At 44.7% G+C, this 13,050-nt stretch overlaps 1 protein-coding gene across 2 annotated transcripts in view; it reads right to left on the minus strand.

The window, feature by feature from the left end:
• The window catches only part of ARID3B (AT-rich interaction domain 3B), a 36,671-nt gene that overhangs the window by 23,064 nt on the left and 557 nt on the right, over nucleotides 1–13,050 (minus strand). For both annotated transcript variants that reach the window (XM_074917247.1, XM_074917246.1), the window contains exons 2-3: nucleotides 9,992–10,659; nucleotides 606–677 (exon numbers count right to left, since the gene is read on the minus strand). In XM_074917247.1, the coding sequence (XP_074773348.1) occupies nucleotides 606–677; nucleotides 9,992–10,570 (651 nt within the window). In that variant the 5' untranslated portion in view covers nucleotides 10,571–10,659. The remainder of the gene's footprint in view (nucleotides 1–605; nucleotides 678–9,991; nucleotides 10,660–13,050) is intronic.

Consider the following 13,050-nt stretch of genomic DNA (forward strand, 5'->3'; position numbering starts at 1 on the left):
CACTCCAGGGAATTTTTTGCCTGTTGTAGCTATGCTTGTGAAGCAGCAAAACAGAAAAGCAAAGATTCATCGGGAAATACGTATTTTGGCCTCTCCGTAGGTGCTGCTAGCTGCTTGGTATTCATCTAGTCGAGCAGAAGGACTTTCTAGGCTCGTCTCCTGTGAACCTCTGTGCTTTCTCACACATTGAGCTCTGGGAAGAAAATGCACCAGTATTTGCAAAGCAATTAGCTGCACCCTTTCAGAAAGGGCCAGCTTAGTCTAAAATGAATTCCTCTGGCTGATGTGACACACAGCTGCCACATTCAAATCCATGATCACAAGGCTAATCAGGTTCAAGAAACAAAATACTCCCAGCTGGAGAAAGTACTGACTAAGAATTTAAATGTCAAAAGTGTGGTTATTAAGTCTTAGTTCAATCTATATTCCAGTGACCAAAGGCAACAGAATCGCAGGTTGTGGGCAGAAGTCTGCAGGACAAAGCAGTTTTCTTACAAATTCAAAACAGAGGGATAGTGAGGACTTTGTAGTCCCCCTCTGTGACAGATCAGGGGAAGGATTTCCCAAAGTTACCCCTTCCCAAAGATCCCCATGATCAGACTGACCTTGGCAAAGTCTCTTGAAATTTCTCTTCCTCTGCATCCATCACCTTCATCACTCCAGGTCACGTTGCCATTCTAGGGAGAGAAACACGAAACTGTGAAAGGACCGCCAGGGAAAGGCTTTGTGGACAGTTCCAGAAAGCTTGCAAATGTGTATTTTTGGGCACAAGCATGTGCCAAAGCATCTGCTGGCTTAGACCAAGATGATTAGGAAGATGGGGGACATTTGTGCATTTGTCACAGAACACTTTCCTGGAATCTCTGACACTCAGCCCAAAATGGGAAGTGCCATTTCACCTTCCAGGCAACTACTGAAGGTAGGGGAAGTTTTTCAGCTCTAAGATTTTTTTTCCCCCACAGAAACACATCTCAAAAAAGTTGTCTTGGTACCAAGGAAAACCATTCTAAAGTCCTCAACACCATCAACAGCTCCCTGTCTTCATCTGCTAAACAGAAGTACCCTAACCCCCCTGGAGCAGGTGATTTGCTGTAAAATAAGGTCCAACACCTAAACAGAGAGGTGCTGCTTTTGCTCTCCATGTCCATCATTTTACCAATGCACATCCTAGAGCGCCTAGTGAAAGGTGTAGGTGTTACCCAGACATCCTGCCTTCCTGCTCACCAGGTGACACCAAACACACTTGGAAATGCCCTTCTGTCCTCCTCCCACTCACCTACAAAACCAAAACCGGAGTATGCTGAAGAATGAGGGAAATAAACCCACCAGAAAGCTTCTCGCCAACCCAGGACCCTTAATTCTGGAAGCTCCTGGATCTGGATTTTCCCCACAGAAATGGAAAGCTCAGCTTTGCCGGATTAAGGTTCCTTCTTCTTTGGCATTAAAAGGATTACTCTAGTTAGGCCTATTCTACTTGGTAAGTCATCATCCTTGAAATGATCACCGGGGCTGGAAACCAGCAGGGGCAGACTCTGGCTGTACAGCAGGACCAACACCAGAAGAATGATTCTGAAAAACCATTCAAGCATCTTTAAACCATAAATTTCATAAAGGTCTAGTATAGCAAGTGCTCCAGAGCCACTCCAGGAAAGAGAACAGCCAAATCCACCCAAGCAAGGTAGCTTGGACTATCCTTGTTCTGATAATCACAGAGCATCCTAATGCAGATAGAAAAGCACTGAAGATATCAAGAGGTTTCAACACAAAAAAAACCCATGCGAATTAGAGAGGTGGCCTAATATCTGAAATCTCGGAGTCATCTGGTCGTGACACATACATTGAATTAGAAAGATGAATAGCTCTTGTCAAGGCCAGGCAAAGCTACATTTCCCCCTTTAAAAAACACTGCAGTGAGCTGCCCTAATGCCTGCTGATTTAGTTTGAGCCAGTAATTCCTGCTGGAAAGTCAATTATCCACTGAGTCCCATCAACTGAAAGATATTTAATGGGGGATTATTGCCACTTCTGTTATGTCAGCTGTTTATTACAGCAGATCAATTCCCAGCCCTCTCTAGGAAGAGATCTGACGACCGGTTTTGTTCACAGGAGGATTCATCTGGGTGTCCTTTGCTAGCAGAGATTAAAAACACAGTTTTTTGGCTAATTATGGTAACATCCAGCTGCTCCTAAAACCCCACTGATTGTGAACTCAGACCAACAAACCTATGTAAACAGTCAGAGACAGTCTTGTCAGAAGCTATTTCCCACCCTCAACTTTCCACACTCTAAGGCAAAGTGATTTGGTGGAGGGCTGAGCTGCTTTCTTCCCAAGTTTGTATTTGCTTATAAATCCAGAGGGCGAAACTGCTCGTGGTGTTAAACTGGGTGCTCCAAGAAGCAAAACACTCGCTATCATAGGGAATTTTGGTCATGCTGAGAGCTTATTCCGATACATTTGAAGACAGGGACAGGAAAGAGAAGAAGGCTTAAAGGAGATAATTCTCTACTGCCAGTGGGTTTGAACTTGGTAAAATTTCCAGGAACAAAACTTTCCATGGGATTAAAGACTCTTTAGATGTTATTTTACTTGTTCTATTTGAAGAAAAAGGGTAATTAGAAAAAAATCATAAGATTAAGGTTTAATATAAAGATTAAGCAGAATATATGCACCCTACTTCCCATACCTACATCCTGAGATGCTTGAGAGAACAGAAGTAATGCTCCCCTACACCTTGCTACTGAAAAGGAGCTTAAAGCTAGCTGAAGCCATCAGTGTTTTGCCATATGTCCAGAAAATTGGCAGAGATGGACATCACCTGGCATGACACGGAGCAATCCGAGGTGAGAGACAGTGGACAGCATTAGCATTTCCCCCTGCAATAGCTGGGAAGGTTTAAAGCCAGTTACCACTCCCCATGTCAAGCTATCAGAAGAGATAAAGAGAGTGCTTCTCATCCACCTTGGTGCAAGCCGCCGTGGTGTAAATCAGCAAGGGTGCACTGAAACAACACATGGGCTGTGGAGACATGAGGACAGAGCACAGGTTTGTTTTGGGTGGCAGAGTTAGCAAAGTCTCAGGCTAGCATGAAATGTCTGCTCAGCAGCCGGGGAATAAAGCCTTATTTATTCAGAGAACAGAGTACAAGCACCGACAGGCACTTTCCCAGGCCTCAGCTTTGATCTTGAGGGACTATTCCGCTCACCAAAACCTCTGGGTCCGTGCCAAGGCTACAACCAAAGATACCAAATATTGGCAGCAGTCAGAACACCAACTGGAGCACAATTGGAACGGGTAAATCAGTAAAGAGCCCCAGGAAGCTACAGAAGCAAGAGGTGCTCCATACGCAGAATAAACTACACTTTGCACAGCAAGAGAGCTCAGCAGGAGCTTTGGTATCAAGCTTCCTTTCCATTCCTCCTAGGAAAACAAAGTTACCCTATGCTGAGAAGCCCTCCTCCGTATGAACAGCAGGAACCTGAGAAATCAATATATCCTCACAAGTCATTAAAAGACCTTTGTGTAAGTCAGGCAATAGTTGCAGGAAGGAAAAAACACTGTTCAGAGAGGCAGGTCATTCTCTGGGGAGAGTCCTGCCTCTCCCTCCACCCCTCTGTATCAAGGGAATTTGCTGATGTTTGACAAACAGCTCTTGCGTTACCACGGGCAAGAATTTATCTGGTTTCTTGCAGAAAAGCAGCACTGGCTGTGCTTTAGCCCCCGATGCCAAGCAGGAGGGGGAAGGCAGAGGCGTTGTGAAGGGCTGGCCACCTTCACGGGCTGTGGGCAGAGCCAGGGAGCCTTCCCCACGCTACAGACACACCTCAAGAGGCCATCAGAGCCCCCCAGACTGCCCCCTCCCCGAGAGGCTGCAGGCCTGGCTTCAGAAGCAATTATATCTGGAGCTATTTTAGGATTACTCCCTAACCACCTGGAATATCTTATTAGAGGGAAGCTCAGATGTCCAGAGCAATTTTGGTTTCCAATCCCACATTCAAAAGCCAGAGTTAACCCTGAGTTGCCAAGCAGACAGAAAAGGAGATGACAAATGCTTTCTGCTTCATGCAGACCATTCTTTAAAGGACAAAAACCTTAAAAACAAGCAGCCTAAACCCCTCTCTGCAGGACACCTACCTCTCAAGTATGACCACCTCACACATCTGTCCCTCAGAGACTAAAGAATCAAAACTGTGCTCAATGAAGTGAAGCATTAAAGCAAACAGAACAGCAGCTCATCATCTCCTTCTCCAGTTGTGCCTGCACAACTGCACTCAGTGTGCAAACAGGGACACTGATGAGGATTTCGAAATGATCCTGTGTCAGACCATTCCCTTCTCCCTCACCTCAGTTTCATACAGGTGTTTGAGAGGGGCTCAGCTAAAGTCCTGGGTACAAAGTTGTATTCAAATGGCAAACTCTGAACTGGAGAACACCCAATAAAGCTTTAACATGTAAAAGTGGAAAAAAACTTCTGGCATGAAATGCTCTACTGCATCATTCCCCACCTCCTTACTGCAGACCTCCAGTTTTGAGAGGTTTTAGGGCAGAAATCTGCTGAAATACCCACTTAGGGACTAGGCTAAATGCTGCAGTGAAAAAGAAAGCCCCTCCCCTACCCCATGGGTTAACTGAAAGCACTGAGTCAATGAAAAGGTACAGGGGCAGCAATTTCAGGATTATCAGAGAATCCACAGAAATTCCTTTTGTGGGTAGAGTTAAGCCTTAGGAAGTGAAACAGATGCTATTATAAAGAAAACTGTTGTACTACAAAACACTGATAAGATCAGGACTACTGCCTTGAGCTGCAAGTTCTCAAGCATGGAGAACCAAGTTATAATTATGTGTGCACAAGCTGCCTGGTAAAGCTCTGCTGAAATTGGAATAAACCCTTCCCAGTCTTACTAATAACAGAGCTCAATTCAATAACTATAAGCTTCAAAGACAGGTTTTGAAAACATTTTAGTGATTTCAGGAATGGCAGGGAGGATGGGGAAGGAAACAAAAAGAACAGACTGAAGTTAACAGATTAATTACTTTTTTTATTACGTTTCTTTATATGCTCCCATGACCTAGTGACTGCAGCATCAACACAATTCTTTGCAAAATAGGAATTTGCTTCCTTATCCTTAAGGAAAAGTTTGACTCTCTGTGAATGACTCCTATTCACAAATACTCAGAGGAATTAACTAAAATGTGACAAGATTTGTTCAGTGCTGTATGGCTGTGGGAAGAGAAATTCTCACTGCCACATGAGTCTCAGATTTACTCTGAAGTGAGAAAAACAGAAGTGCAAGAATACAACACATTTGAGCTCTTTCCACCTACCATTCTCCAGTGTTAGCTAGAATTTCTATAAATTGGCACTGAAGGAGACAAGCTGCAACTATTCCTAAAGATAAATTTAACACTCAAACCAATCCTAAAATGGGCCGTATCTTCCCCAGGATATAAATGAGTTCCTCGCTCTGCTCCAGATATAGCACAGTTGCTGCAATATAACATAGCCTTGATGAAGCCTCTGGAACTGCCTCCTGAGATGAAGATTGGAGGGAATTCTCTGATGTCTAACACAAGTTGTTTGCAGGCTGCTGCCTACAGACATTATCACAAGCAGTTACTTGGTTCTCCTCTCTCATACATTATTCGGTGTACTAAACAAAAATCAGTTGCTCCAACCACTGATGCTGCAATTTAAGTTACATATGAGTATGAATACCAAGTTAAGTGCTATGGCAGAAGCAGGGATGAAGATTTCATCAAAACAAACCTAAACCATGAATCTCAAGAGAAGCAGCAACTGGCAATTTAAGAATTAGAATCTGTTCTTACAGAAAACAGCTTCCAGTAAAAGAAAAAACAAGTATCTAACACAGCTATTAATGAAGCATTCTCCTCCCACTACATCATAAAAAGAAAGATACCCAATGATCCATATAAGGAGTTAAAACTCCAACCCTTGAATTGGGCCCTGGATATCTGAAATAACTAGGAGGCAAAAAAATGCACCGTGTGAAATGCAACTTCTTTATTCCTGGGACCTTCACCCCCTCTGGATTAATGAGTATCTCCTGAGCAATACCTCAATACACACACCACTTGAGGCACATACTTAAGGTTATGGAATCTCAGCCACTCATTCCTAGACCCTAGAGCAAAACCGAAGTAATTATTTTAAGCTGACTTATCTTAATAAACACCATGACCTTTGTAAAAGTTTAGGTCAGGATTTTCAGGAGTGACTGGTGATTTCTGAGAATCGAACATGAGACATCCCCAAAAACCAGACCACAAGCCACTCTCTAAAAGTCAGACAGCTGCTTTATGGAGACTTACCTTGCTGTATTTAAGAAGGCATTAAGTATCAGCTGATGCCTGAAAACCTTGGCCTTATTTTTACATTCCACGAAGGAATGCACGTACTAATGTGTGCGCTGCGGTAAGAGCCTGACAAAACTGCTCATACTAGGGCTGCACACCAGCCTCGGGTGGAAGAGGAGCAAGCAGCACCAGCATGACGGCGGCTGTGGTCCTGCCGTTCCTGCACGGCTCTCCCAGGTAACCAGAGACATCGCCAAGCAATGCGAGAACCCGCGGGACGAGGACCCACACCCAACCATCTGCTAAAAGCAACATTTTCACCCGCGGAATTAAAAACTCATTTTTCTTCAAAGACAGGCAGCCCACAACGCCCTTTTTGAGGACGGCTGCTGGAGCCTTTGGCTGTCGGAGCCGTGATGGATTTGCAAGGGATTTGAGCAAGTCCGAGGAGCGAACAAGCTGAGCGCAACCCCCCCCCGGCTCTTCTTTCGGGACTGCAACTCCCTGACAAGCAACTCCACTCCCTTGTTGTTTTGTGCTGACAGGATTCCCACCGCCCCTGTGTCATAAGCTGAGCCAGCTCTTTTGTCTGCCGGCTTGTTCTACAATTATTTACTTGGCTGTCCGGGACTGAACAGAATGGGGCTTGATCTTGCTGGTAGTTTCTATCTTTCTGCCATCTTCATACCACAAGCCTTCCAGGCAATCCTAGCCTTACATTTTCAAGATACATTTTTGTCCAAAGGCATCACTTTCAGAAGAACAATCCACACTTGAAAAGAAATAGAAGTGACTTTTTCTCCCTCTTTCACAAGCAACAGTCATAATGCATACCACAAATACTCGCAGAGCAGAGCTAGCTGGAAGCAGTGTACACTAACTGGTTATTAGCCACCATCTCAACAGAAGCTAAAAACCAGACAAGTTCAGGAATCATTCTGAAAACAACCTGGAGAATACAGGCACTTTTGCATTTGATTCTGTTTTTTCTGCCTAACGCAACCACTTTAGACCAAGAAAAAGCCCGGTATTTTTAAAGTAAGCCTTGAAATGAAAAATTTCAAGCAAGGTCTGCACTGGGGCAGCATGCTACCATTTAGCATACAGAGTTACATGGACAGCCCACCGCTGCACACACATTTCTCCCCCTTTGCTGCTACCCCAGCTAGCAGTTCTTGTCTGGCTCCCTGGTTTATTCCTACCTCCACGCAGTTCCCAGCTCACCAGCTCTGAACTGGTATACCGCAGTTAAATTTTTACTCCCTGGTATGCAGACTCCACTGGTGAATGCAAACAAGTTGATCTGCAATATTTACCCTACTCAAGGTGAATATACTGCACCAGCATCACTAATATTGGGCACTTCACTATGGGCTGTTGAGCACACCATAGCACCTTCGTAACAGCGATCACCAGCACGACTCTGGATGTAAGCCAGGCCTTGCCAGGCCAGCACACCATCTAGCCCAGTACTCCACCTTCAGTGACGCTACCAGGAAACAGTATTTCGGGACAACTTTCTGCCATACCTTCCCACCACCCACAACGGTTGTAGCACAGCACGTACCTGACAGTCCTTTATAGTTTATTCCCTAACTTGATGTCCATGGAAGTCGCTAACTCCTTTCTTTACCGCTGTACTTTCTGTCTTCCCAGCAGTGAAACACACTTTAACACAGCAGCAACATGTTTTTCTTTTTTTTTTTAAGTTTTGCTTCCTGGTGAAGTTTTGTGCACTTTGGCTTCCAGAGTAAGTGGGTCTAAACTCAGACTAAGCTGCAATCTACTACCAATATACCTGATTACTGCTGAAATGGCTCAGTGTAACTGGATCAGTATTAGTGCACAGTATGCCAACTGTAAAAAAGTAGTTTGTTTTGGATTATTTTTGCTATTCCACATCAACTAAGACCAGATCTGGCATGCTTATAGCCATTTGTCTTCCCAGAACAGGGCAAATGACCTAGGAATCAAGCCTATTAGTTCAGTAAGATTCACAAGACTCTCAAGATAACCAAGTATTGGAAAGAAGCACAATGACATACTTGTTAGCTCCGGCCTAGCCAGAAATAAAGACTAATGCTAAATTTATTGGTTTTTTGGTGTTTTTTTTTTTTTTTAAGAGAAAGCGATCCTTCTAACACCAGAGTCCTGCCTACTATTCTCCACCCAGAGACCCGAAAGAGGAAGTTTTTGCCAGTCACTCCAATCCAGTAAATTCTGAAGCAATTTCTCCAGCAACCATCCCCTGTCCGCCATACCCACCTCACTTCCCTACAACAACTTGAGTAACTCTCTTTTTCAACCCAACCCCTCTTGAGGAGCAAGCACAGAGAAAAGACAACAGCAATGGGTTGCCTGCTGCATCCCATGCACCAAGGCTGCTTTGCCAGCATGCTTTATAGCACCAGTAGCACAAATGCCATTCACCCAGCAACTCAGAGGAATTCCTGCCACAGGTCTTGGTGTAGAAACACCAAACTGGTACAGTTTTGCAGGAACAGCTGGGCAGGGGCCTACAGGCCACACTAAATGGAAGGGGAGAAGAAATAAAGCTTGCTGGGCTTTGGCAGTTCCTCCTCAAACTACTCCATGTGACAGCATAAAACAAATCATCTTGTGCACACAACCAGCAGCTAAGGGGAGAGCCTGCTCTGAGCACACACAGCAAACTTTCCAATACCTACGGTTCACCAGCCACAAGGCATCTCCAGCTTTTTTCCTTCATAGAGTTTGCAGGAGGGAAGGAAAACAGCGCTGTGTTTGTCAATACAAGGTTTCTTAGCTCAGAGAATTACCTAAAGCAAAATCTAACCCTGTTCACACTCATGCTAACATCTGCAGAAAATGACAATTAAATCCAACTTTTTTTTCTTCTTTATTTGCACTGTGCAGTCCTTTGGCTCAATTTCAATACACAAATGCTGTAAAAGTCTTTGAAACTGTACTCAAGTTAGCTGTGTAACAAAACAGCACACAAGTACTACATTAACTGAAATACCTATTCACAACAAAGAAAAGAATTCTTGTTCCTCTAGCGTTTATCTACAAGGAGTACTAATTCTTCAAACACAGAATTAACCTCCTACCAAACCCAAGCAGTAGCAAGTGAGCTCCTTCCTTCCCACACATGAAATATGAAGTGGCTCTGCTTACTCGCAGGATCAGTGGTAGGACACACTCTTCCCTGCCTGCCCACACCACCAACCAGAAATCCAAAGTCATTGCATCCTGAGGGTCTTACAAAGGGGTTATAGATGTCGTATGTGAAATAACTTGAAGGAGACATTAGCAGGCAAGTGTCTGCACCAAAAATAAATATAACACTAGCCTGTTCCATTCTGAATGGCACAGCAGCGTTGAGGTAGAAAATAAACATGCCAAAGATCAAGCCTTCACCTCCCTACAAAGGCTCTGACAGATTGGGGTTTCTATATCATTAGCTGGAAACCTGAATCTGTAAAGCAAATCAAGTTTCTACAAAATCTCTTTCTAAAATAATAAACCTGCAAGCGTACACCAGAGGAGCATCGCTCTGCACGTGCCTGGTTCTTGTACTCTCTCCAACACCCTTGCTAACAGCCAGTGCTTGTAACAGGACACTGGGCTAAAGAAATCCTCAGTCTGACTGACCATGGTCATTCTTATTCAGAAGGAAGTAACGTTGACACTGACCTGTTTGAGCTGCTCGTCCAACCGCCAGTTCTGGCGTCCAGACGGGGAACCGCAATACGGTTGCTTAGTAGTGTCTTTACCCTGTTCTTCTTTGCCCTGCTGTCCCCGCTGGTGCCCTGAAGCTGGAAGAGGATTAGAGGTAGAGGCCACTCTTTGGTTGTGATGGGCAACTTTGGGAGCATGAAAATATTTCAGAGCAGAGCAGCTTTGTTTTCCAGTCACATCAGCACCATCCTCAAGATCGACACCTTCCAAAGCCCCTTCTTCCTCCTCCTCCTCTTCATCCTCCTCTTCATCCTCCTCCTCCTCTTCTGGCTCCGAATTCATGCTGCTCTGATCAAAAGCCCGCGTAGCTCCGGCTGCAGACGGGCCTCTGGCCAAGGGACCAACAGCAGAGCCACCCGAAGCCCTGCCAGATGTGGCTGCTAGGACAGCCTGCTGCACGGCCAGCTGCTGGGTGTAGAGCAGCTGGGCTTCTCTCATCTGCCTCTGCTGTCTCTCCCTGGAATCCATCTGCAGAGGTGTTTGCTGCTTCTGCTGCTGCTTCTGCAGCTGCTCGACCACAGCTTCCAGCTTCATCCCGCAGTTTGCATGGCTGGGAAAAGAGGGGGGCGTTTTTGACTTTATCTGGCAGGGTTCAAGCCCCGACCTTGGGAGATTGGCAGAATCTGAAAGATAGACAAATATTTGTCTGTATGAATATAAAATGCTTTCATCTTTTCCCCAGGAAGAGGATAAATAGAGTGCAAAGCCAATACTCTTTCCTGTGCAGGAGACCGTGAAACAATCAGCTTCATGTTTAACAGCCTCAGGCTCAAACTTGCATTCAATTTTCAGACTGTTTAATTGTATTTTCAAGCTGAACACATTCGCTATAACCTCAGTTTCATATACCCCAAAGACAGCATCTGAAATGCCTTTGTCCACGGTCCCAGCAGTTCAGTTTTTTGTCATGCTTCCTAAATAATTCCTTTTGAAATGTTAGGTTTAACATCTAGAGTTTGGTGCTTCTGAAAATACTACCTTAAAAGGAGATAGCTGGGATGGTAAGTTCGACCATATTCCCATTAAAAAATGGGCAGGAATTTATCGCACACCAGTTATCTCTAAATTTTTTTATGCTTTCATTACGTTACTAAATTCTTTACATTTTATATGTCTGTCTTAAAAAAACCCTATATTTGGCCAATTATTTTTCCCCATTAGGGTGAGACAAGAGTAAAGCAAAGATCACTGTAGCCTGGAGCAGACTGCTGAGCACCAAGTTAACTCCTGCTCCTGGTTCCCGCAGTTGCCAGTGTATCTCAAGCCCCAGGCACGGCCTCCCTTCGATTTTCCCCAGCTGAAGGACCTGGGAGCTTTCCTAGCTCTCCATTTTGACCTGCAGCAAGCCCATGCTGAGCCAGCACTAGCCTCCTCTTGAGCAAAGGCCAACAGAACAGACCACAGTCAGAAACACAGCTCTGATCTACAGTAAATCCTAGAAAGACAACTACACCTTTAATCCCCAACTATTAAAATCAGCATGTGTATTTTGGACTTTGTGTCACAAACTGGAACTGCTGACAAAGATGGTCCTTCTCTGCTTTTTTTTTTTAATGTAAAAAGATGCTTAAACATCTCACTTGATGCCCTTCAAGGTTCATTGATATCAAAATACAGTCAGCCTAGAGAAACAAAGGAAAGGCCAACTACAGACAAGCTACAGTCTCCTGGCCACCTCCCACCACCCTGTTTACAACCAGCACTGTCCTATTCAAGCCACATACTTGAAAAAAGACTGTTTTGCTAACACACATTTTCAAAACAGACACAGTTCTGTTCTAAAACAACAAATAACCTACCAGATACCAGTTTTAAAAGTGAAAGACAACTTCCAGCACCCCTAGCACAACTCCAGGTCTTCCTTTAAGGTGGTCAGACCACGACTCTTGTACAAAGCGCCTGCAAGCTACGATGCCCAACTCATTTTTCCTCTGCAAACTCTTTCCCGTGCTAAATAACAGCCCATCACCAAAATGAAAAGCCTGGCTGGTGCATTTGCATTTTTATCTAGCAGGCAGCGGCATAGCTTTAGCTTGCAAATGAAACAATATAAAGTGGATTAGTGGTTTGAATGTCAGGAGCAATAATGCATTACCTGGCAGCTGAAAAGAGTCTTAGACTCGTTCAGAAGGCACAATACACCATCTGGCCTAGCTCCACACACACACTCCTCCAGTAAAGCAACAATGAACTGGTGCGGGTGTCGCAACAGCAACAATAAACCAGGCTAGAGCACCTACAGCCCACACCTTGCTGTATATTGTTGCACCTGAGGCCGGTGAGGTGTCACCTCTCCTGCCTGGGGGATATTCAGCAGGGCGTGCAGTTAATACACACCTCGGGTACGTTAACGATAATAAATGACCTGATACTCGGCTAACGTGTCGAGCAAACACACCTCAGGTGCAGCAACACCCTGGTATGCGGCGCCCGCGTATTTCCCGGAGTTCAGGTACAATACCGTGTGACAGGTTAGTGCAGGATTTATGCGCGGCTGCCGAGGGTTTTCATCAGCACAAACCTCGACAGCCTCTAAAAAGACGGAATTTGGATAGGGCAAACCTGCCCTCAGCGAGTATCGATGTTAATGGGGAGAAGCAGCCAACGTTACAGTGAGTTTTAAGTCAACAAGGAGATGCACTGCTCATAGCAAATAATTAAGTCACAATATCAGGACAGAGTTTTAAGATAACCACAACTAGACTAATAACATTAAACCATTCCAGGTTTTAACATCCATTTTGCCCCTCAGCTTACTTCTGGTGCCTCTCCCACCCAAGGCAGTGAAAGGATTCAGTTAAACCTTCAAGTCCTCACGCACCAGCCTTTGTGCGGTTTTTAATCCCTGGGAGAGCACTTTAATTAAAAAGCCCCTTGATTTGAATTTTTAACTAGCTCAATTTCCAGCGTAATTGGGAAAACGCCTGCCTCCGTGCCAACAACGCTGGGAAAGAGGTTTTCCAAGTGGAAACCACCTGAAAGAGTTAAAGCGTGAGATAAGCAGCCGAGGCCAG

Source organism: Athene noctua, chromosome 13 (assembly GCF_965140245.1).
Source record: "Athene noctua chromosome 13, bAthNoc1.hap1.1, whole genome shotgun sequence".
In the NCBI taxonomy this organism is placed as follows: Eukaryota; Metazoa; Chordata; class Aves; order Strigiformes; family Strigidae; genus Athene; species Athene noctua.